Source organism: Prinia subflava, chromosome 10 (genome assembly GCF_021018805.1).
Source record: "Prinia subflava isolate CZ2003 ecotype Zambia chromosome 10, Cam_Psub_1.2, whole genome shotgun sequence".
NCBI classification, from domain to species: Eukaryota; Metazoa; Chordata; class Aves; order Passeriformes; family Cisticolidae; genus Prinia; species Prinia subflava.
In genome coordinates, this window is record NC_086256.1 from 29,999,770 (window position 1) to 30,023,929 (window position 24,160).

At 58.5% G+C, this 24,160-nt stretch overlaps 4 protein-coding genes across 5 annotated transcripts in view; 1 reads left to right on the forward strand and 3 right to left on the reverse strand.

The window, feature by feature from the left end:
- The first annotated feature begins 1,795 nt into the window (after positions 1-1,795).
- On the forward strand, positions 1,796-5,513 carry PHGDH (phosphoglycerate dehydrogenase). The gene is made up of 12 exons (XM_063406714.1): positions 1,796-2,051; positions 2,310-2,461; positions 2,644-2,709; positions 2,787-2,841; positions 2,922-3,020; positions 3,124-3,256; positions 3,336-3,484; positions 3,706-3,858; positions 3,978-4,110; positions 4,315-4,442; positions 4,638-4,866; positions 5,212-5,513. The coding sequence occupies exons 1-12, from the start codon at positions 1,914-1,916 to the stop codon at positions 5,367-5,369; spliced, it is 1,593 nt and encodes a 530-aa protein (XP_063262784.1). The 5' UTR covers positions 1,796-1,913; the 3' UTR covers positions 5,370-5,513.
- A 428-nt stretch (positions 5,514-5,941) lies between these two features.
- Positions 5,942-10,202, reverse strand: HMGCS2 (3-hydroxy-3-methylglutaryl-CoA synthase 2). Its single transcript, XM_063406717.1, has 9 exons — positions 9,201-10,202; positions 8,522-8,961; positions 8,133-8,258; positions 7,715-7,879; positions 7,476-7,644; positions 7,220-7,390; positions 6,609-6,715; positions 6,395-6,520; positions 5,942-6,315 (listed from the first exon to the last, which is right to left on the reverse strand). The coding sequence occupies exons 1-9, from the start codon at positions 9,311-9,313 to the stop codon at positions 6,209-6,211; spliced, it is 1,524 nt and encodes a 507-aa protein (XP_063262787.1). The 5' UTR covers positions 9,314-10,202; the 3' UTR covers positions 5,942-6,208.
- A 113-nt stretch (positions 10,203-10,315) lies between these two features.
- Positions 10,316-12,160, reverse strand: REG4 (regenerating family member 4). 2 transcript variants are annotated; one of them, XM_063406715.1, is made up of 6 exons: positions 12,009-12,160; positions 11,230-11,305; positions 11,011-11,108; positions 10,794-10,931; positions 10,610-10,715; positions 10,316-10,493 (listed from the first exon to the last, which is right to left on the reverse strand). In XM_063406715.1, exons 2-6 carry the CDS (start codon positions 11,291-11,293, stop codon positions 10,420-10,422), a joined length of 480 nt encoding a protein of 159 aa, XP_063262785.1. In that variant the 5' UTR covers positions 11,294-11,305; positions 12,009-12,160; the 3' UTR covers positions 10,316-10,419. The 2 variants fall into 2 exon arrangements, with proteins under 2 accessions (XP_063262785.1, XP_063262786.1); XM_063406716.1 differs by having other exon boundaries at positions 11,230-11,314; positions 12,009-12,023.
- Positions 12,161-15,025: 2,865 nt separating this feature from the next.
- NOTCH2 (notch receptor 2) overlaps positions 15,026-24,160 on the reverse strand; it is an 83,459-nt gene continuing 74,324 nt past the window's right edge. Inside the window, exons 30-33 of the mRNA XM_063406719.1 lie at positions 20,439-20,740; positions 19,954-20,101; positions 19,605-19,702; positions 15,026-18,715 (exon numbers count right to left, since the gene is read on the reverse strand). Of these exons, the coding sequence (XP_063262789.1) occupies positions 17,375-18,715; positions 19,605-19,702; positions 19,954-20,101; positions 20,439-20,740 (1,889 nt within the window). The 3' untranslated portion in view covers positions 15,026-17,374. The remainder of the gene's footprint in view (positions 18,716-19,604; positions 19,703-19,953; positions 20,102-20,438; positions 20,741-24,160) is intronic.

Genomic DNA, 24,160 nt, shown 5'->3' on the forward strand with positions numbered 1-24,160 from the left:
CCGTGCTTCCATACCCCCCTACTACATCCCTGTTGTGACGCATCAGCCACCACAGCCCCAGTCCCCGAGCACCCATCCCGCTGGCCCTGCCAGTCTTGGGTCCCCTCCAGCCTTTGGGTCCCCTCCATCTGGCTGCCTTGGGGGCCAAGGAGAGGGGGGACACGCCTGCTGGCACAGCCCCCCCGCCGGCGCTCCCAGTTTCCCAGAGGGCCGGGGTGCCGTGGGGCTGTGCCGCTGGCCGCAGTCTCCAGGAGAGGGCACCAGCCGGCCGGGAAAAGCCGGCAAATGCGCTGCCACAGGCAGCCGTGGCTTGGCCACGCGTGTCCTCGGCACAAACATGCCACGGGCGTGGGAGAGGAGCCACCGAGGCCCCGGGCAAGCCCGGGCGGTGCCGGCACGGGGAGCAGGGCGCCGGGATGGCAGGTCCTGATGTGCCCTCCGGGCACCTGGAGCAAGGTCCTAATGGCTAAAGCAGAGGCCGGGCCGGCGCCCGGCGGTGCCAAGGGCTGCGGGGCCGTGTCCAAGCCACAGCCGGTCCCGCAGTGCGGGTGTCCCCAGCCCACGGCACGCCGGAGGCCGCGGCGAGGGAGCCCTGTCGCGGTCCCCGGGTCACAGCTCCCTGCCGAGGGGCCGTTCCCAGACCGCTGCAGATTTCACCAGCCGCTGCCCTTGACCGCACCTCTCACCCCGCGCCGGCCGCCCTGGACTTTCCCCACTCTGGCGTCACGGTTGTTCCCTGGCTGTGGCTGCGGGGCAGCAGCGGCTGCAGGGGTGCCAGGCTGTCCCTAGCTCCTGGTTGTAAGTGGTGCTGCCTGTGGCGAGGACAGGCATCCTATTCTGGCCACCTGCTGTCTGCTAGGACAGGTCCGTCACTTGGGCTCCGCTTGGTTTAACAGCCTCCAGGGCCACCCGGTGTCACACAGGGCATTTCGGTCCAGACCTGCTGCCTGGGGCACGCAGACCCTGGGGAAGGGCCCAATCCCATCAGGGCCTGGCTTGGCAGCACTGGGTAGGTTCTGCCCACCCCCATTTGTGTGGAAAGGGGTGGAAGGGCCGGCCAGACCCTGCTCCCCATGGGCAGGATCTGGGGTGTATCTGGTCCAGGTGCCCTGTGAAGGTCTGGCCGCATCCCATTGCCACCCACATCTCATGGACCCCTCTCTATCGTGTTTCAGGGCCAGCACTTCCCACTGCGAGGTCATCTGGCTCTTGCCCCATGGAGGGCGTTTGCTGGGTGGCTCCCATGCACCCCACGTCATTGGGAGCCCGTGTCCCGGCCCCTTATCAAGAGCATTGCTCAACCGCAGGCACGGTGTCGGGGGTGGGCAGGGGCCACGGCCCTGCCTCACTTCTGAACTGTGGGATCTGGGGAACCCCCATTCCTGGGCGAGCTGGGGAGGCCATGTCTGGGGTCGCCATGGGCTGGGCTCCTCCCTGCCAGCGGCACCCCCAGCTTTGTGGGGAGCCACCCGCACCGTCGTGGCTTTCGCTGCCGGCCCCCTCCTGCCTTACTGAGCTGTGATATCTGTGATATGCGGGACGGCGAAACTGAGGCACGGCCGGGTGCTCCGGTTTTCGTGTCTCCCTGACCCACGGGGTCCTGGCAGGGCACTCCCTTCCTTTTCTCTGGGGCTGCCAGGGGGCCCGGCCCAGCCCTGGTCCCGCACCCCCGCCTCCTCCCTCTCCCTCGGGGGCGGGGGGAATGAGGGGGGAACCGGGCGGGCTGGGGCGGGGAGGGGAAGGGAAGGAGGTGGGATTATGGAGACGGGACCCAATGAGCCCGAAAAACGTGCACCGCTCGCAGCTCTTTTAGCGCGGCAGAGGGGCAGCGGCAGCCTCTCGGCGGCGTGCGGAGAGAGCCGGCACCCCCGCCCCGTCCAGCGCACCCCTGTCCCGTCGGGCCCGCTCCCGCCATGGCACTGGGCAAGCTGCAGAAAGTGCTGATCAGCGAAAGCTTGGACCCCTGCTGCCGGGAGATCCTGCAGGCCGGCGGGATCCGGGTGCAGGAGAAGCCCGGGCTGAGCAAGGAGGAGCTGCTGCGGGAGATCCGGGTGAGGCAGGGCTGCACCCACGCGTGGGTGGGTGAGTTCGTGGGCAGGTGGGCACAGCCGCAGGCCGGCGGTCCCGGGTGGCAGCGGACCCCCTCGACCCGTCCCCGCCTCCCGTCTGATGCAAGAGCCCGGCCGGTTTCTCACGGCAGATCCCGGACCCCAGCAGCGGCTGTCCCGTGACCCGTGTCCCATCCCGTGACCCACCCGGGGCCACCGACCCCGGCCCTGGTCCCATTCGCCGTGTCTGTCACCCCTCAGGACTGCGACGGGCTCATCGTCCGCTCGGCCACCAAAGTCACGGCCGAGGTGCTGGAGGCGGCGGAGAGGCTGCAGGTGGTGGGCAGAGCTGGCACCGGTGTGGACAATGTGGACGTGGAGGCAGCCACCAGGAAGGGTGTCCTGGTCATGAAGTAAGAGCAGGAGTGTGGGGACATCCGTGCCTGTGATCCTGGGGAGGTCGGGGAGACCTCAATAGGGTGCCCTCCCCACCCATGGCACCCCTGGCACCATCCTGTGTGTCTCCGTCCTCCTGGGGTGCAGCCCCCTGTCACCCCGGGGGACACACACCAGTGACACTGCTCTCCATCCCCAGCACACCCACTGGGAACAGCCTCAGCGCCGCCGAGCTCACCTGTGGGATGATCCTGTGCCTGGCTAGGTGAGCACAAGGCAGGATGCAGACAGAGCTGTGCCCTACAGCCCCCCACCCCACACTGACCACAGCCTCCTTTTTAGGCAGATCCCGCAGGCAGCTGCCTCCATGAAGGAGGGCAAGTGGGACCGTAAGAAGGTAGGAGGCAGGTGAAGCACCTCTGGGTGGTGGGGGGTGTCCATGTGGGGTGTGCTGCTCACCCTCCCTGCACTTCCCAGTACATGGGTATGGAGCTGAATGGGAAGACGCTGGCCGTGCTGGGGCTGGGACGCATCGGCAGGGAGGTGGCCACTCGCATGCAGGCTTTTGGCATGAAGGTGAGGAGATAAGGCGGGGATGAATGATGGAGAGCCCAGACCTTCCTGACCTGGCCAGAGCCACCATGCCAGGCTGTAAGAGTGAGTGCCTGCTCTGCCTCAGACCATAGGCTACGATCCCATCATCACCCCCGATGTCTCAGCCACTTTTGGCGTGGAGCAGCTGCCGCTGGAGCAGATCTGGCCCCGCTGCGACTTCATCACGGTGCACACGCCGCTGCTGCCCTCCACCACAGGTACGGAGTGGGCAGGATCACAGGGAGGTTTGGGGAGAGCTGGAGAAGCCCCCTTCTGCTCACAGCCCTCCTTCCGCAGGGCTCCTGAATGACAGCACCTTTGCCAAGTGCCGCCGTGGCGTGCAGGTGGTGAACTGTGCCCGCGGTGGCATCGTGGACGAGGGTGCGCTGCTGCGGGCTCTGCAGTCAGGGCAGTGTGGTGGGGCCGCCCTCGATGTCTTCACACAGGCGAGTGAGGCTGTGGGCACCCCCCAAGCTTGGCTTTGTCTCAGCACCACCTCAGTTTTGCCCAAACCAGGGCAGGGCAGCCTAGTAAACCCTGTGGGGCTGGGACCAGGAACAGGCCTGCTCAGCTTCTCTCCTTGCAAAGGAGGTGGGAGCAGCTCCCGCTGCTCTGAGCTCCTAGGTAGATGCTGGGAGCTGATGGCAAGATGGAACTGTGTCTGCAGGAGCCCCCAAAGGACCGTGACCTGGTGAACCACCCCAACGTCATCTCCTGCCCACACCTGGGCGCCAGCACACGGGAGGCACAGAGCCGCTGCGGCAAGGAAATCGCCATGCAGATCGTGGACATGGCCACGGGGAAGGGGCTGACCGGCGTAGTGAGTCCCGCTGCAGCAGCTCCGTGCCCCACTTACCCCAGCTGTAACCCACGGGTGCACTGGAGCAATGCTCCATGTGTGATCCCTGGCAGGCTCTCACCGCCCCCTCTCTCCCGCAGGTTAATGGGCAGGCTCTCAGCAAGGCTTTTGCACCCCAGACCAAGCCCTGGATCACCCTGGGCAGGGCCCTGGGCACGGTGCTGTGCACGGCGGGCAAGCAAATGCAGGGCAGTGTGCAGGTCTGCACCCTAGGTGAGCCTGGGTGTGGGGACCCCCATGGGCAGGCAGGAGGACAGACAGACAGGAAGCTGGTTAACAGGGATTGGAGCCTTAGAGTGTACAGGGATGGATAGGTGGATGGATTGGGTGGGTGGAAGGACCAGCCCCAGGCTGGCCACTCCACTGCGGGCCTGACCTCTCTACTGCTGGCTCATGCACCTCCTCCCTGCACCCCAGGGACACCCCTGAAGGAGGCTGGGAGCTACCTGACGCCTGCTGTGGCTGCGGGCATGCTGGCTGGAGGGACACAGAAGGAGGTGACCCTGGTGAACGCCATGCTGCTGGCCCAGGAGGCTGGGCTGAAGGTGCGTGGACACCCGGGCTCTGCACCCCAGCCTGGTGTGCCTTCCCCACCAAGCAGCATGAGCCTGGGGACACCCTACTGGGCTGCTAATGCAGCATTGAGGCTGGGTGTTCCCTGGGGTGCTTCTGAGAACATCCCTTCCCTGCCCCAGCCACACGCAGGACCTGGGCACTGAGTGGCCGTGTCTTTCTGGCAGGTCACAACCACCCACAGTGATGTGGCCCCCGAGCCCGACAGCAGCACCGGTCTGGTGCAGGTGTCCCTGCAGGGCACCCCACACCAGGTGACGGGGACGGTGCAGGGCAGCACCCCAGTCCTGCGGCAGATCAACGGGGCCACCTTCAAGCAGCCAGCCCCACTTTGTGGCCCTGTCCTCATCTACAGAGGCAAAGCCTCTGACACCAGTGCTCTGGCCACACTGACCGGTGAGTTCCTGTGTCAGCCCCGAGCTGCAGGGACTGCCTGGGGAACCCCTGCATCCAACCCAGAGCTGAGCCCCTGCTGCAGCAGATGCTGCCTGGAGAGATGGATGGATGGATGGATGGATGGATGGATGGATGGATGAATGGATGGATGGATGCATGGATGCATGGATGCATGGACGGATGGGGCAGGGGGTTGTGTGATATTGAGCAAAGGACTTGGGGTGGAGGAAGAAATGGCATCGTGGACCTCTGAGCGGGGTGTTGGGGTGAGCAGAGGCTCAGCTCCCTGCTGGGTGCTGGGGCAGTGGGGCAGTCCACGGTCCCTAACTCCTGCCTCCTCTCCAGGGCTGCTGAGCAAGGCAGGGGCCCAGCTCCTGTCCTACCACAGCTCCAGCACGGTGGCAGGGGAGCAGTGGAGCATCGCAGGGCTCTCAGCGCCCCTGTCCAACCTGGGCGAGCTGAAGCCACGTGTCACGGAAGCCTTCCAGCTCCACCTACTGTAGACCCTGACTGCCGACAAGGACTCTCCCCACGGCCGCAACATCTGGACCCTCCCCCAGCTGGGGAAGCATTGCACATGGCCATCCCTGACCCCCCCACTAGGTTTGGGGTGGTCCCACATGTAATAAAGGGTCTAGAAGGAGAGAGCATGTGGTGCCTTGTCTGTGCAGTCCTTTGTCCTCAACCCCAAACCCCCTCCCTCCTGCCCCTGCTGCTCCCCAGCCCTGCTGCTGTTTGCTGAAGGGTGCAAAGGTCTCTGTGGCTGCTGAGATCCTGTCTGGCCACGGTCCCGTGCTGGGACATGGCCCAGAGAGCAGCGCTGCAAGGGGCATGGGCCCTCTCATGAGCCGCCGCATCACCTGTGCCCTCCTGCCCATGGGTTCTGCCATGAGGCGGTTTCAATTCAATGAAAATGCCATCTTGGCCACCTAAACTGGTGACTGGGAGACTGGGGCTTACTTGACTCCCCCAAAATGTCAGGGCATACTCCCACATCTAACATGGCAGGTGGCCATGGAATAAATGCCCGTAAGCAGCTGTGATCCAGACAGGTGGTTGTTAATTGGGAGGGACCTGGGGCAGGAGAAGACCATTCAAGACCAGGAGCCAGAGCCAGGCTGCTGCCCCCTCCCATCCACACCTTTATTCCCCTGCCCAGGTATCTGCAGAAGATGCTGCTGTCTCCAACAGCTCCGGGGCCCAAGTCACTGCTGGCCATTCCCCACCCATACAAAGTGAACTTTCCCACACAGGCCAGCCCCGAATGTGGGGAATGAACAGGGATCACAATGGGAAAGAGAGCATCCCCCTCCCCAGGGCTCACCACTCTGGTGATCCCACTCTAGATGGGCTTCCTGGCGTATTCACGGCGGTACTTGGAATCCACCCGTGTCAGGTACCAGGTTCCGGGGAAGAGATCCGCCTGGGAGCCGTGGGGAGCGTGGTCGGCTGCAGGGAGAGGGCAGTGATGCTCAGTGGTGTTGTGAGGCCCAGCGGGGCAGGGTCACATCCCCCCAGCCCCACTGACCCAAGTGATGGGTTTCCTCCCGTCGCTTCATGATCTCGGCGAAGTCCTTCGGGGCCACGCGCTTGCGGGCGTCCAGGCGGGCGGGCAGGTCAGCCAGGCTGGAGACCAGCTTGTCCAGGGGTGAGCCTGGCAATGGGCACCCCACGTGAGAGATCCACCACTGACAGGCCCATGCTGCCCTCCCTTCCCAGTCCCTCTCTGCCCTGGGGCCCACCTGGGGCTGCATCCTGTGAGACACGGAAGGAGAACATGCTGGCGGACAGCCCCGAGCCATAGGAGAAAGCACCGATCCGGGAGCCGGCCAGGTCCCGTGCTGAGCACCTGAAGTGAGAGGTGAGGGGCTTACAGGACCTTTGGGCTGGGGGGTAGATGGGAATAAAGGACTATGGGGCCAGTGTAGAGGGCTGCCTCCTTTGTAGGGCCACATTTCTGAAGGAGTGTAGCCCTGCAGTGCAGTGGTGCCAGGGAGCCCCAGGACAAGGCTTTTATTCCCCTCAGAGCCTGTCTGTTCCCATGACTCCTTTCCCATGGGGTCACTCATTCTATTGGGCATGAGAGCAAGGGTTTTCATCCTCCTGGTGATGACAGAAGGGCTTTATGCACTGGCCCAGCTCCAGCAAGCTGGGATGAAAAGTCTGGCAGGGAGATGGCCTGCAGCAGGATGCATCCATACTGGGGGTTGTGTGCAATGAAAGGCTTGGGTCCCTGTTGAGACAGGGGGAAATCAGGGCTGGGAGATGAGTTCTGCTCCTCTATACAGTCAGGTAGTGTCCTCCCCAAAATTATCTCCTCCCTCCCCCGAAGCCAGCATTTTGGGGGACTCACTGGGACAGGAGGGAGGCCAGGCAGCCATACATGGATGGTGTGTACATGTTGCCATTGCGGGAAGAGAGGAGCAGGGAGGGCTTGGTCTTCTGGTTGAAGATGTCCTGGCTGGCTGCCTGGAATGCCTTCTCCACCTCCTTGTTGGTGTAGGTGTCCTCCAGCTTCACATCGCTGCCCAGAGAGAGACCAGCTGGAACCCCAGGGCAGTACATCCCTGGCAGGGCTGAGGGATGGGGGACACAGCACAGGGACCCACCGGAAGGACTGCAGCCCCTTGTAGAGGCCGGAGGCTGTGTCGGGGTTGGGGGAGGCCAAGAAGTCGTTCAGCAGCAGCCTCCCCACCGACTTCTGCACCAGCTTGCAGAAGGGCGAGTGGAAGATGATGTACTTGAAGTCATTGAGGGTGAAGGGCCTCTGGATGCCAGCTGGGAGGAAACACGGGGCCATCAGTATCCAGGGGGCTGCCATGGGCCCCTCAGGGGTGCTGCCACTCACCCTGCTGCCACTGGGCCTCTGCCTTCCGCCGGTACACGGCGTAGCAGCGGTCCAGCGCCCGCAGGTAGCACTGGATGGAGAGCTGCCCGTCCACCACCGGGTACTCAGAGGACAGATTTGGCTTGTAGAAGTCGTAGGCGTGCTCCATGTGGGTCCCACGCAGGCCTGGGGGCACGGGGAAAGCCAGCTGCCAGAGAGCATCAGGAGACCCCAGCCCAGTGGCAAACACCCAGGGGTGCTGCCTGCCATGCCACCCCTGGCAGTCTCCCTGAGTCACTCCATGGTGCCTACAAGTACGTGGCTAGCCAGCATCCTGGAGTACCTAGCAGGGTCTGGCTGAGCAGCTCTGCCCAGGGCTGGGACACAGGCGCATGGCCCCAGGGACAGCTCACCACCCCCAGGCTCTCATGACACCAACCTCTCTCCAGCACCAGCGGGGCGTTGGGTCCCACCAGCATGGCAATGGCACCGGCACCTCCCGTGGGCCGCGCATTCCCCGTGGCATAGACAGCGATGTCCCCACACACCACCACAGCATAGCGACCTGAGGGAGGACAGAGGGACTGCAGAGCCGCCAGCGGGTGGAAGCCCCCATCCCATGGCCCTTGTGTGTTCCCGTCTCCATGCTGCCAGGTGTCACACCAAGATGGGCAGGAAGCAGGGGTGATGGAGAGCCTGGAGGTGCAGTGGCTCCCTCTGCAGTTACAGCAGAGGTTTTGGGTTTCAGGCCAGCTCCTGCCTCCTTCCCCTATCCCATGGCACCCACCCAGCATCCAGCCCCACGGCACGGTCCCTGCCTGCACTCACCATCCCAGGCACTGGACTCCACCCAGGCGGCCGCATTGAAGAGCGAGGCCGTGCCCCCATAACAGGCGTTGGTGGTGTCGATGCCCTCCACATCAGTGTTACCAGAGTCATGGAAAAGTTGCATGAGGACGGTTTTGACTGCCTTGGATTTGTCGATGACGGTCTCGGTGCCCACCTCCAGGCGGCCGATGGCGTCCCAGGAGAGCTGCCCGCGCTCCACCAGCCGCTGCACCACGGTCAGGCACAGGGAGTTGATGTCCTCGTGGGCGGCACAGAAGCCCATCTGCTTCTGGCCCAGGCCCCGTGTGTACTTGCCGGCCTCCACTCCATCAAAGCGCTCCAGCTCCTCCTGATCCACATACTGGGCAGGGAAGTACACCTCCAGGGCCAGGATGCCCACATCCTTGGGCCAGGCACCTGTCCCGGCAGCACTGGAGAGGCTGTGGGACAGAGGGAGTGGCAACAATCCTGTGGCAGACTTGGGGACAGAGGGTGGCCCTGGGGAGATGCCACCAGCGAGTAGCCCAGGCTAGGAGTGTTCCAAACTCCTGCTAGCTCCTGGCAGTGCTGCAGAGAGGAGGGAGAGGCTTCCCTTCCCCACTAAGGTTTAGGATCTCAGCCAGCTCCCCACCTCTGCCCTGGCTGTATCTCCAGCCCCCCGATCCCTGTGGATGCTCACCATGCCCTCTGCCACAGCGCAGGCTGCTGGGCGCCCCGGGGTGCCCGCTCCGGCCCCGGTGGTGCCCACCTCGCCCCCCAGCAGCGCGCGGCGCGCCCGACCAAGCGCAACATCTTCGCCCCAGCTGCTGCGCGGACAAAGGGCCGGCCGGCCGGACAGACGGACAGCGGGATGGCCTCGCGTAGTGCTTTTATAAACTGCGTGGGCAGCTCAGCTCAGCCCTCCCGGCCTTTATCAGCCTGCCGGACCCTGGCGCTCAAAGGTCACCGAGCGCCAGCCAACACGGCAGGGGCAGCGGGGCTTTGGAGGGGGGAGCTTGAGAGTGTCTTCATCTTGTGCCCAAGGCCTGGGGACACGGAGCCAGGGCTGAGCAGCAGGATGGGCTGTGGGAGCTGTGCCCTGGGGCAGCGGCAGCCCTGGTACCAGGCTCGCCTGCACAGCTGTGGTCACCGTGTGGCCTCCCCGGCTGCCCCCGCGGTGCCGGGCAGGGAGCAGAGGGCGGCCGGGCTCTGGTGCCAGTCCCGTCCGTGCTGCCCGGGACGCAGTGCACGTCTGACACGTGCCGCAGCTCTGTGGGGGTAAAACCCCATGAGCTGGGTGGGGGCAGAGCCACCTTCAAAGCAGCAGAGCAAACAGCCACGTGATGCCTGTGGCAACATAACAGGGGCACAAAAGGGACCTTTGGTCCCGGTGCGGCTGTCAACATGGCCATGGGGCAGGGTTGCGGCCCCCAGATCCCTGCGGAGCTGTCTGCACCCGCGGGACCACCTGTCCTCATGGCTGCACATCCAGGACAGCTCCCGTCCCCACCCGCATCTGTGTCCCGGGTTTCCATGACTGTGCTCTGGGGACACTCCTGTCCCCCCACCTGCTCTCAAGGGACACCTGCGGTTTTGGCACCCGAGGGCTGGTGTGGGCAAACACGAGTGCTCAGCGGGGAGGGCGACTGTCCCCGCAGCTCCTGGGGACTCCTTCCCAAACAGCTCTGCCCGCTCCGGCAGCACAAACGCCTCTGGAAGCCGGGAAGCTCGGGGAGCCGTGGCAGAGCCCGTCTCTCTCTCCCGGACCAGCTCTGGGCTTTGCACCAGCACCAAGCTCACACAGCACTTGCATGCTTGTTTGTATATAAGATGTATTTATAGGAGTTGCGGGGCGAGAGTCGGAGGTGGCACGGCAGGAAGGTCGGCGGCGCGGGGTCTGCCACGGGCTGGGGCGGCGCTCAGTGGAAGGGGTAGAACTTGCAAATGTAGGGATGCTTCCGCGAGCAGTCCGTGCTGGCCCACACGGAGAAACCTGCGGGAGAGACAGGCAGGGGCTGGCGGGGGCCAGGACGAGCTCCAGCTGTGCCCACCGCGGCCCTCCCAGGGGATGGGACCTGGAGGAGAAGGGCGCGGGGGCCGGGCTCTCACCGCTGTAGTGGGTCAGTGCGGCGCAGCTCCCCCCTCGGGCACCATTCCCAGGCATCTCACTGGTGACACTGTAGTCTTTCCCATTGGTCCACTGCCAGGCCTGGCTCTGTGCAGGGACAGGGGGTTCAGAGGCATGGCTCTGCTGTCCCCCAGCCCCCCATCATCCCTGCCACCCACACCTCACCTCTTCATTCTTTTGGAGTCCAATCCAGACGGGCTGCACACGCTGGTGGTAGGAGATGGTTCTCCGCAGGGTGACTGCCTCGGGGGCGTCCTCCACCCAGGCCAGGTGGGCGCCGTTCTTGACGTCCTGGCACCGACTCTGCAGGGAGAGCTGTCAGTGCCAGGGCGCCTCCGGGAGATGGCGGTCCCTGTTCCCCTGTGCACCCCAGTGGCCTTACCTCAGCCTCCTCCCAGGTCCGGGGCTCGGGAAAGTACTTGAAGCAGCTGAGCTTGTAGTAGGACCAGCCGTTGGGGCAGTAGTTTATGTACCTGCCCTCTGTTTGGGGAGAGCCACGGAGAGGGGTGAGGGACAGCTGGCATCACTGCCTGGAGAGGAGCGCGGCTCCCTCCTGGCTCAGCTACAAAAGCAGAGGTGTCCCCCGAGCTGTGGCACTCACCGACTGGCTGCAGGAGCCCCACACAGCCCAGCAGCAGGAGGGCGAGTCTGGCCACTGCCGCCATCCTCCTTGCTCCCTGTAAAGGCTTGGGAGGGTCACACAAGGCCCCCTGGGGACAGAGGATGCTACCTGTGCCCAGAGAGTGCAAACCTGCCCCACTGTGGGCTAAGCCTGGCCCCTTTGAGCCCCCGGAGGAGATGAGAGACTGTGCCTCCCTCTCAGCTCCCCAGCTCAGGTCACTGCCCCATGCCTGCACCCCATGCCCCAGTCATGGCTTGGAGTCCCCAGCCCACACTGGCAGCAGATTGTCCCGGCCCCACCAGTCCCAGAGTCGCCAGGAGGCACCTGGGAGCGCCAAGCTGCTCTGTGAGGACAAGGGGAGGGTGCTGTCACGGGCACAAGTCAGGGGACCCCAACCAGGCAATGGCACAGGTGGGGCTGCAGGGACTATGTGCACGGCGACATTTTCATGCCCTGAGCTGGTAGTGCTGCTCAAGCTGGGGAGGCAAATTGGCCACAGCAGTGCAGTTCCCCTTTATCTGGGCTAATCCCTGGGCATAGGGGCCGATTTGCAGATTCAGCTCATCTTCCCCTCAAAGAGGCAGCGACAAAAGTCAACGCAGGGCTGAAAAATGCAGCATCACAGCCTGCCCCATCCAGCGAGGGCAGAGCTCAGCTCCCGCAGCAGCTGCCAGGGAGAGGGACCAGCTCCTGTTCGCCTGTTTGCCAGCTCTGAGCACCCCGAGGCCCCAGTGCCTTGTGAAGGTCCTCTTCCTCACCTGTTGTCTGGAGATGGTGAGGAGTAGCAGCTCGTCGCGGGTCACCGGGACAGGAGAGGAGAGGAGCTGCCCTTTATAGCCTGGTGCTCACCAGCATCTGTGTTTGCCCAACTCAGGTGATTCTCACCATAAAAATCTTACTGCTGACCCCCCTCCATGCCCCCCCCCACCTTTGTTGGAAAATTGCCCAGATCTTCTCTCTGTTTGCATTTAACAATCTCCAGAAACAGACAGGAAGAACCTGTCCTAGTTGGTCAATAAACCCCCTGCAATTATCATTAATTGCTCCCGCGATACAGATATAATCTTCCAGCCCAGCACAGCCTGGCACCTGGCAGGGATGCCCGCTGGGCCAGCCCTGGAATGCCCAGGAGCTGGCAGGGATGAGCCCCGAGGTGATCGCCCGATCCCGCCCAGAGCATCCCTGCGACACGCGGCCGGGCCGTGGGTCCGATCCCCTGGCGCTGCCCCTGTCCCCCACCGAGGGATGGCACCCGGCCGAACCCCCGCCCTCCCCTGCTCTGCCCTGCGTCACCCACACACCGCCCTTGTTTGAACTGCCAGGGGATGTTTGCAGTAGGATGCGGGATGTGGGAACAGCCTGCAGCCGGGGGCTGCCGGTGCCATCAGATAGCGGCCAGGGTGCCCAGCCCTGGGGCCCTGACGCAAGCCTTCGTCACTGCGTGTCCCTCCGGGAGAAAGGGGCAGCTCCCGCAGCAGAGCCCCTCACTGCCCCTGCACCCCCAGCCCGGGGAGGCTGCTGCCGGCGTGGAGCCACAGGGATGAGCTCCTGGGGCTCCCTCGGGCAAGGTCTGGCACAGCCTTCTCTGCCATGGTCCTCTGCACCTGTGGAAGGCAGCTGGAGCTCTCCATGTTCCTGCTGCCACCACGTTGCTCTGGAATGTCACTTTGCTGGCTCCTGATGGATCAACGCTTTGAAAGATGATCCTGCTGCCTGTCCTGTGGCTCCTGCTGCTGCCAGCTCCGGCCAATGCCTGGCTGTCCTTCCTCAAAACCCTTGGTGGAGACCAGTGGGGAAGAGAGGAGCTGCCCTTGAGGGCTTGGTGCTCACCAGCCTTAGTGTGACCCAGGAGGCAGCTACCTGCAGAGGCTCCAGACCCAGGGCTGAGCCCTGCTTCCCCCACATGCAGAGCTTGCTGCCAGGCTCAAGCCATGTACAGCCCAGGGATCTGCCGTGGGATCTCCTCTGCGGCAGCGTTTGCTGAAACATGCAGCCGGTGAACGCTGCTACACCCACAGGGAGCAGCTCCCTGCCGGCGTGCAGAGGCAGGTCTGGCTACTGCCTCGGGCAGGGAGGAGGATCAGACCCCTCTCCTTCACCCACACAGCAGGATAGAGCTGCTGCTGCTTGGGATCCTCCGGGATCCAAGGGGTGAAACCTTTTCATGTCCAAACACAGCTGCTGCCTGCTATCAGTGCTGAAAGAAACAACCTGCCCCGATCAATGGCAAAACCCTGCAAACACAGCGACTCCCCAGAAAACAGGACTCCACCCCTGATTTATAAAAAAACATGACAAATCTCCCCCAAAGAACCTGGGGCTCCTCCACTACTCCTCAGTTGGATAAGGGATGCGGCAACTCCCTGCCTGGATGGTTCAGTCTGCAACACAACACGTTTCCACAAGCCCCCGGCCATCCCAGGCTGGGGAACAGGCATGAGCAGTCCCGAGGACACAGAGCTTCAAGTCTCAGCCTGAGCACCAGTGAGCTCAGTGCAGCTGTGCCAGGGGCTCGGCAGAGCTCGCTAAACCTTGGCACAGATGTGCAAGCTGTGGGAAAACATGGATGAATGCCTCCCGGAGGTTTGGACTCACCCAGCTGGCTCTACCAGGAGATAAAGGAGCTGCACTGTTTGAATATTAAACACTTAAAATGCCCCCAGCAGCTTTACCCCAGCTCAGCATCGTAATTCAGCTACTGGCTCCGAGTCCACAGCAAGAGCTGGAGAACAGCCAGCTGAGCACCAGTGGAGCCCAAGGTCTTGGTGGCACCTCCGTCCTCCAAACACAGCACAGCAGCTACTGACAGTTTGTTTTCTGATTGCTCAGGTCAAACTCTTGAAGCCTGAGACCAGCAGAGAGGACTGGTGATTCCCTGTTTCAGAGGCTGGAGAATCACACATCTTCATGCTCTTAGTCTGGAAAAATGGAGGCCCAGGGGGGACCTTATCACTCTCTACAACAACCTGAAAGGAGGCTGTAGACAGGTGGGGGCTGGGCTCTTCTCCCAGGTAAGAAGCAACAGGATGAGAGGAAATGGCTTCAAGTTGCACTAGGGGAGGTTTACAAAGGACACGAGGGAAAATTTGGCAATGGAAGGGCAGTCAGGCATTGGATCAGCCTGCCCAGAAAGTGGTGGAGTCACCATCCCTGGAATGTTCCAAAAACATCCGTATGTGGCCTTTGGGGATGTGGTTAAGGGGCAAACACAGCAGTGCCAGGTTAAAGGTTGGACTCGATGATCTCAGGGGGGCTGCTCCAACCTTAAGGATTCCATGCATCAGCTGCTGAGACAAAGGCAGGGAGGCAGCCCCAGCTCCAGGGATGAGGGTCCTCTGCCCTGCAGGATGGAAACAGCCGAGGGAAGCAAGCAGGACCTGGGAGAGAGTGAATCCACAGCCCCCCTGACCACTGCATGACCATGCTCGCTCAGCACCTTTCTAAAAGCCCCTCGAATGCCCCAGCCCCTCCCTGGCTCCCACAGGCAAGCAAGAGCTCTTATCCAAAGTGTCTGAGAAAGGAGCCGTCCCAGTCCCTCCCCATCCTTGCCAGTATACCCAGCTGCTTGGCTGCTGGCTACTGCCCCCTTCTCAGCTCACCAGGAGACCCCAAATCCATCTGCTAACACTCACACCAGGCTGCTTCCAGCTCCCTTGGGTGGAGCTAAGTGGTGGGGTTCTCGTGTCGTGCTGAGACAGAGCACCCCAATTCATTTATGAGCCGGTGGCTGTCCCACAGTAGCCAGGAAAACAAAACAAAAGCAGCGGCACACACACACTGGGCACATACTTTTTATTCTGGGGATAAAAATTGCTTATACATTTGGCAGCAACTATTTTCATAAAAGACTTTTATAAAAAATGTAAAAATAAGCAAATATTTTCCGTTATTAATATAGGAAAATGCTGCTGTGTGAATGGTTACTCTACAACTTACGAGATAAAATACCACCTTAAGGAGATATTAACTTTACAAGTAGTTTAAAAAAAAAAAAAAAAAAAGAAGAAAGGCAGAGGGCCATCATATTAAGAGGCCAGGCACGGAACCGGCTTCATTCCACAGAAAGCATTCATCTTGTAAAAGGAAGCCACATATATAAAAAGGCACTTGGTTATTTGGAGCTAACGAGCAAAAGCCCTTTGTTTCTTTAGCATCGACGAAGCAACACTTCATTATTTGCAGTGAAACGTGTACCTGGACAGACCCCCCTGGAGGTCTGAGTCAGCTGCAGCTGAACTTCAGAGGGCAGGCTGCAGCGAGCGTGCCGGGGAACGCTGTGTGCACCGCGAAAAATGGGAAACTTCACACAGAATTAACAATTTCAGCCCCGGGAACCAGCTCCTCCTGAGGCCCTGCCTTCATGTACCATTGAGTGGAATTAGGAAAAAAAAAAAAAAAAAAAAAAAAAGAAAAGCAACTTTGAGGCTTGATTAGAATGGAAAGAATAGGAAAGAATACTGTACACGGTAGGTGTTGGATGGCCTGCTCGGAGGGGAGTGGCCTTCAGTCCTTTGGCAGCAGCCGGCAGCCCCGAGCTCTTTGGAAGACATGTCTGCAGCATTCCCCTAAAGAGGCAGGAGCAAACCATCCCCACAAATGTTCACCTGGGCTGCTGGCTGGTCTGGAGCCCTTCAGAGGAGCGCTGCTCTCACGGACAAAGCAGAGAGAGCGGCCGTTTGCCTAAGGTCGGTGACTGCTGGCTTCCACAACTCCAAAACTATCGGGGGAGTCGCACCACGGGCGGCCCTGCTGTCCCACAGAGCACGTGAGCCACCTCGGCCAGGAAATGTCCACTCAGGCTGCAGCCGGGAGCAGAGGACAGCCCCAGACCTGTGGCAGCAAACTGCAGGAGGCAATGGTTTCTGAGCTATTTGTTCTGCTGCCACAGCTCCTGGCATGCCACTCGTGCTGCTGGAAGCCTGCTCGGCAGTCAGGGCTGCAGCCTCCGTGCGCTGGGAGGGGAAGACAAGGCAGCTCTGAGCCAGGGCTGCAGCAAAAGGAACACTTTTCAAAGGGCTGGATGTCTTTCCTGACGCAGAAGGACACACACCACAAACAAGTCACCACATGTTTGACACTTCTTGATAACACCATAAAGAGGCAGCATATGGTATCTGGAGGACAGGACACACAGCCACCCTTGGATGGAGGGGAGGGGACTACTGTGCAAGAACGCTGGGAGCTTGTGTTACCAGTTTTTGAAACACTCCTGCTCACCCCAAAAGGTCTGTATCAGTTGCAGTGCATCTCTTCTGGCATGGAAGCCCACGAAGGCAATCATGGACACTCCTGGCAGGATGGGGGCACGGGGAGGGTAGTGTGTCAAAATGGTCAGGGGTGTCTTGGGGAAGACATGGGCCCACGGGCCACTGTGGTGGGAAGACCAGGTCAGACCAGCGTTTTCAGGAGGGAAAATAACAAAACAACCAACCTAAAAAGACTATATGCATATATAATCTCATAATACCTGGGGAGCAGGCAGTGAGAACACTAAGGGATGTTAGTGGGTCTCTATAAGACAAAGACTCCTGAAGAGGAAAGGGTGAAGCTGCTTGACAAGAGGCATCACTTGACCTGTAGGTGTTTTGGGAGGTCCAGCTCGCTTGCTGAGCAAGAGTGGACGAGGGAAGGAGCGGGCCTAGGAATGTGGGTGCAGCTCTGAGCTGTGTCAAGACAAGGCAACTTGAACTCGAGGAGAACTAGCAGAAGGTGCTTCAGAGAGGGGTTACGTAGGTAACAGGAAGAGTAACAAAATAAGGATACAAAGCTGGTTTTGGTTAAATTTCTGGAGAAATGACCACAAGGTGTATTAAGCTGAAGAGCTGTCTCCCCAAAGCAACGGTGGAACATGTTTAAAAGCAGACTGGAGTATCCATGCAGACAGCAGTCACGTCCGAGGTGCGTTGGTTAGAAGTGACTCAGCTGGTCTTCTCCATCACCAGCTTCTACAGTTCTCCATTTAGCATAAAAGCACACAAGTCTACAGCGACCACAGTCCCTCCAATGAAAGAACATCCTGGGCTCATTAAGACTCTTGGATACTAAAATGGTTCTTCATTTCCATCCTGGAAGACCTTCATGAGTTCTGGAGTCCGCTTTGGCCGGGCTGCACCGTGGGCAGCCCTCAGGCGTACACCTGCATGTTGTTCCGCTGCTGCTCCGTCATGTGGGCGGCCGCCGGCCCGCGCTGGCTGTTACCGGGGCTGGTCGCCACGTCAGACCAGTCGGAGGCAGAGTGTGGGGAAGAGCTGGACCACTGGTCTGGAGATTCGGGCGACGGAGTCAGGTACGGGTGCTCCCCTTGTAAGTGCCGGTTGTGGCTAGGAGTCCGTTCTGTGGCCGAGGAGTAGCAGCTGTGCTGGGAGGGAGGCGTGGGGTACTTCCCCATCGAGCTCTGGAACTGGTGGTAGGCCGGGAGGACCGTCTGAGCCACCTGCCCGTCCTGCTGAGGGATGGCAGCCATGGAGAACGAGGCGCTGGGCAGCTGGGCGAGATCTGGGATCTGGTACATGGAGCTAAGAGGGCCAGCCATGTTCTGAGCGCAGTTTGACTGAGCCTGCGGCGGCAGTGCTTGCTGGTTTATGCTGCCCTTGGGAACCAGCTGGAAAGTCATGATGGGGGGCAAGGACTCCCTGGACACCCCCAGGTGCTTGGCGTCGGCTTGAACCAAGCCACTCTGCTGAGGAACGCTGGGGTGGGAATGCATCACCTGGGGCACCATGCCGAACATCTCGTTGTACTGGGACTCGTTCACCTCCATGCGGTTCATCCACTCGGTGGAGACGCTGCCCGGCCGCAGCCTGCCCAGCCCGCTGTTGGGAGGGGTGGTTCTGTGCTGCGACAGCAGCTGGCTCACGGACGGGAGCACCGTGCTGGACCCACGTCCCAAGGGCTGCATCTCGTGGAGGTTGGAGAAGGACATGGTGTGCGCAGCCTGCACCGACGGAGCGGCCAGCAGCGAGCTGGGCGACGAGTGCAGCACGCCCGGTGACGGCATCACGGGAGAAGAGGTCGGTTCAGATGCAAAAGCATGGGGAGACTCCAGGGAATCCACCGGTGACAGGGTCACCGAGCTCTCTGAAAACTGCCCTTTGCCCTCGCTGAGGGACTTCTTCCTTCTCCTCTTTGCATCTTTGGTGAGGCTGGTGGGCATGCCTTTGGCATTCGGTTTTCGTGACTTCTTGGTTAGTGAAGCGTGTTTCAGGTTGAGGAAGGACCTGTTGGGGCCACAGATGACTGGGGAGAGGGCAGAGTTCAGCATGGCCCCGGGGTGCCCGGCAGGGCTGTGGGCCACGTTGTACTCATTGAGGAGCTGCACGATGTCGTGGTGCATCCGGTCCTGGGCCACATCCCGGGGCAGCCGGTCCATGTGGTCTGTGATGTCTCGGTTGGCAAAATGGTCCAGCAAGATTTTTGCTGCTTCAAAACTGCCTTCGCGAGCAGCGAGGAAGAGTGGGGTCTCCTCCTGGAAACACAGAGAGTAAATATTTTAGCAGCTTCAGTGTGGGGGGACTCTTACAAGTCATAGTCCCTTACGGCGTAGCAGCCTGGCAAGCACCGTATAATGCAGTGTCACATTAGCAGTCTCCAAGAGCCACCCGCTGAAAAAGGCAGATTACAGATAATTTCATACACAGCAGTGGAGCACAGGCTGAATTTTCCCACCAGGAAGGGTACTAGCTGTGCCCTGGGATCCTTGGAGGAACCATGAAAGCACCTGGTGCCTTTCTCCTACTGCTCCCTATGAGGGAAAGGTACAAAAGGCTAAAACAGCCCAGTAAGGAATTAGAGCTTGTTGGTAGCTCTAAGATCCACTGAGCAACAGATAATAATCCAAAAAAGAAACTTTAGGCAGAGGAGAGAAATCAAGGACTAAGCCACAGCAAACACTAACAGTGAAGCTACAGAACATCTGCACAGTGCAGAGAGTCTGTCAAACAGAGGGGCTTGTCCTTCATCTCCACCCTGCACTGAGATCCCCGGAAACACCACAGGACATGACTGCTGCTGTGCCACCAGATATTTTTCTGTCTGCTAACTGGAATCCAGCTGTTTGACACCAGCAGCACCTCACCTGCTGCTCTCACACACCACTGACCATGTCTAGTCTATTCCTTCCCTGCAAGGAAAGCAGGACAGCCTGGATGCCCAGCACTTGGCCAAACAAGGAAGAGAACTCCTCTCCCATATCAGAAACCCTGTAAGACACTCAGCACTTGGGGAGAGCTCAGTCTGGGTTTGGAAGACCTGCACTGAGCACCCAGTTAAGAAAATCTGAACTTAGTTCACTACCAGCAGTGAAGAGCTGCTTTCAGTTAGGAAGCACAGGCTTGCTGAGCACCACCACACTGTACCTTGTTATCCTGCATGTCTCTGTTGGCTCCATTTTTCAGCAGTACTAGTGTTGCTTCCACATTGTTGACAGCAGCAGCCCAGTGAAGAGCAGATTTACCTGCAGGGAAACACAATGACATCAGTAACAAACCAAGGAGTTATTTTACTTCTCCTCCAGGATTGTTCAACCAAGCCACTGTGCAGCAGCCCATAGTTTATTTACCACTGGAGGACTTTGCAGTAGAGCTCAGTGTGTGATTTAGCTACAGAATTCATGAAGAGACTCCACTCTGGGAGAGCAGAACCCACCCCTCCCTGCTCACACCATGGCAAATATTTGCCCAGCCTGGCACTCGGTGTTCACATTACCGTGGTCATCCACGGCGTTCACATCAGCCTGGCAGTTAATGAGCTCGGCCACCATCCCTTCCACAGCCAGACGTGCAGCCAGAATTAATGGGGTCGTCCCATCATTCATCCGAGCATCCAAGTCTGTCACTCTGTTGCGGATCAGGATCTGGACAACAGGGGAAAATGGATTTTCTTCAGTACCACTACAGACCAAAACTGAGGATTTGGCAGAATCTCAAGAGAAATTTTACAATGACAAAGCAGCCTGAGCACTGAAATGCAAGGACCCAGAAAACAGGCGACAGGGGCAAACAGCCCAAATAAATACACGCCAGATGATTTATGCACGCTGAGTTCTTCAAGCTATGAATACCCAAGGAAACTGGATGCAAAATAGCTCTGCCTGGCCACCACAGTGTGGAAGGCACGAGAGCAGGGTTGTGAGTGAACAGAGCACAGCTTGGACAGGCTCATGTAAATGCAGAGTTCTCCAATGGCCATACCTGGAAGACCCCCTGGGCGTCAGCGGCCACGGCCGCATGCAGAGGGGTCCGTCCCATGTTGTCCCGAGCGTTGGCATCCGCGCCAGCATCCAGGAGGCGCTTGGCAGCGTCGGCGCGGGAGTAGCGGGCTGCCAGGTGCAGGGCCATCTCCCCGGTGCGGTCTGTCTGCGCCTGCAGGTTGGCCCCCTGGTAGATCAAGTCCGTGATGATGTTTGCTGAGGAGTCCTCCCCGTCCTCGTCGTCCTCGCTGATGTCGGAGCCGCCCGCGCGCAGAGATGCCAACATCAGCGGAGTGCATCCATCTACAGTGGGGGAGATGGGGATACAGGAGCCTGGCAAAGGCATGGAAACCTTCCTACGAGCCTTCTCCCTTGAGCTCCCATTCCCTCCAGTTGCTTTAACCCAGACCTCTTCTTAAAGCCCAGTTAGCAAGTCGTCTTCCTTCCAAGCACGAGTGCAACTCATGCAACTTCCAAGCATGAGTGCAACTACTGCAAGCCCAACAGAACTTAAGATATTCCTCTAAAGACTAAGATGATCATAAATTAAAAAAACTTTGCTGCTAAAGTGTAAAATTTCCACAAAAATGAAAGGCTAGCTGAGAGAAGCAAGGGCTATAAAAATCAAAGTCATCTGGCAACTTAGTGTAACTGTTTGTACAGATGTTCTAATCAAATCCCAGGGGAAAAGAAAGAGTTGAAGGAAAAATTATTCAACAGCTAGCCACTGATTATTGGTGACATTGGTGACATTCAGTTCAGATATTAACATGAAGTGAAATGCAGACAAAAGCCTTCATATCTACAGCAAGGTTATCATGAGATAACCTGAATTTGTAACAGTCAAGCACTCAAAGCTGACAAATGCTGCAGGATGAACACTCTCACACAGTCTGGGTGCTTAGGGAAATACTGGTCTTACTCTCCTCAAGCCTCCAGTGATGGGATGTCCACAAAGGCTAAAGTCACACTTATCCAACCAGGATCCCTGCATTGTCAGTGGAATGAGAAAGGCTCCTCCAAACCTCTAACTTAACTTAGCTCCCTCTGATGAATCTCTGTCTCTGCTAATCGGAGAGGACAACGCAGGAAGACCACCTGATGCTGCTGCCTTTTCACTCTTGTTAATACCCTCCTTGATGCAAGATAATTATGATTTAAAACATCTCCACATTATTCTCAGCAACTCCTAAAAATGCCGAGTGTTTCAGTTCCAGTAGCCTCTGAACATTACGTGATATTCCCTAAATCCCCATACTGTAGCTGTAGACACTGATGCTTCCTTGCTGATTTTACTGCTTTCCTGCACATCCTTTAGAGGCACCTGGAAAGCAAGAGGGACTGAGATGGCAGCAGAAGGGAACCTCACTCTGTTCATCGCTCCACTGGAGCCCACCAGCAGAAATACAAGATGATTTTTTCCAGCAAGTACCTGATCTATCCCATGGGCAAGCAGGGGACAAACAACAGCTTCTCTGCCTGCACAGCTCTCAATCACAGAGCACTGCACAAAGCCACACTGGGGTTCTGTGCACATAAACAAGGTGATATCTCCTCCTGGAACTAACACACACAGCTCTAATGCCCTGCTCCCATATCCCAGCTTCTGATCACCAAGTCTCCCTGGCTCTCTGCTTTAGGACAGTTCCAAAACTCTCTAGAAATTTACGGTTCCAGCCAGGGCCATGGAGGAGCAGCTCTGCCCAGGCTGCAGCAGTCTGCACGCTCCTCCTAGTGGCTCCCCAGCACAGGACACACAGCCCTCCTTCCACCCGGTGCCATTCCCAGGGTTTGCTGGATGGCAGCAAAGTGCTGACCTATGGGCACGGGTTCAGTTCCAAGATCCAGAGCTGTCTGTAGACCCTCTCTGCTGCTCTCCTAAAGCTACACCTCCTTTTGTGCTTCTCCCTCCCACCGCTGGCTCTGCTCCCCTGTCCCAAATGAACACTCCTCAGTATTCCAGTCAGGCTGTGCTCTCCTCCACGCTGCCACAACACAAAGAGCAGAGAGACAGAGCACAGAAAGGAGCCTTCCTTTCCTCCAGCACCACAGCTCTGGGAAAAACCTCTCGCAGGATAGGTCTGGCTTGCTCAATCATGCAGTTGTCCTGGACGTTTGTGCCTAGCTTCTCCACAGGGACAGCACAGCATTAAGCCCCTGGAAGAATTCACTGCCACGCTCCACAAAGTTTCTCAGGTACGTGCAGCCCTCTTCAGAGCCTTGCAAGTTGGCCACATACCATTGGTTTTATGAGGCTAGCAAAAGCACATCCAGTTAGACAGTCACAATTACGTGCTTGATGGACTACTAGAGAAAAAAAGCTGTGGACACAATGTCTTTTTTTCCTCCTTCCAGCTTGTTCTCTCAAAGAGCTGGAAAAGAACCCAAAAGCATCCAGCTGGAGGCAGACACCCAGCATGGAAAATTCCAGTCTAAACCACTGAAGTTTTAGTAACTGAAAAAAAGAGGGGCATATAATAGGGACAGTTCATTAATTTTAATTATAGGTGGTGTTACCAGTTATGCCTATAATTGCATTACCCTGGTTACACACTCACAATAACTCCAGTGAAAAGAATGTCCTCACTGCTCTGGGGGACACAGCAAAAGAACAGCATGGGGACACCAAGGTGGTGGCAGCATTTTATAAAAACTCTGCTGTCTTTCAGTAGGACAGCCCCTGAGTAACATAAAATGCAGAATGAGAGAATAAAGTCAGGAGTTCACCAGAGAGGTACTTCAGAAGGTCAGGCACAAGATACTGAAAGCTGGGATATAAGGAACCCACAGGAAAAATCCCTAGGCAATGCTTCTGGAGGACACTGGAGCTCTTGGATCTCCCTAAAACTGAGAGACTGCAGAAGGCAGTGGGTTAAGAGAGGGAACAAACCCTTGATACACTGAGGTGTTTCTCCCCTCTCAGGAAGAGATCTCTACTGTTAAACCTGTACCTGCAGCCAGGATCTAACTCACCCAGCTTCAGGTGGCTCCAGCCCAGACACCTGCACCCAAGTCAGTCAGCCTGAACACCCTTTCTAATTAATTAGGGGCAGCAAAGCATTTACTGGGGTGTGAACCATCCTGTTTTCAGACTTCTTGGGACAGAGGGGAACTATCTCTCAGCAGGGCCCATTTATTTCCAGCTGCCTGGAAAAGTGAGGGTGGCCAGGGCAGAGAAACAGCCATGTTAACTGTGACGAATCCTACCCCTCCTTACCAACCCGTTATTCCAACATCTCTCAGACTTTTAAAATTGTTTCTGCCCCTGACAGCTGCTTGCTTCTGATGCCACAGAGAGAAATAACTCAGAACAGCTTGCTGCAAGCTTCACAACTGTATCTGGATGGCAGGAAAACATCTCACAGGTCAGTATTATTTCATTGCTGTTGTTGGACAAAGCTTTGGGTGAACACGAAAATAAGCAGTCTGGAGTCTAAAGAACATTATTGCCTGCACTTGGAAAGCTTTCACCCTGCCACACAACTAGAAGTTTCAATAGGGGAAATAAAGAAAAGCTTAAATTTGGCAGAAACTGATGGTTTATGTTCTCACACTCGTGACACAAAAATCCCTCCTTCCCACTGCATTTCAGAGAGGTAATGGGTCAATGAGCAGAAAAGACAATAGAAAGGAACTGAGAGAATGGGTCCAGTCATCCTTAAATTGCATGGAAATATTCCCACAAAACACAGTAAAAAAAGGAATTGCAGCAATATCACCAGC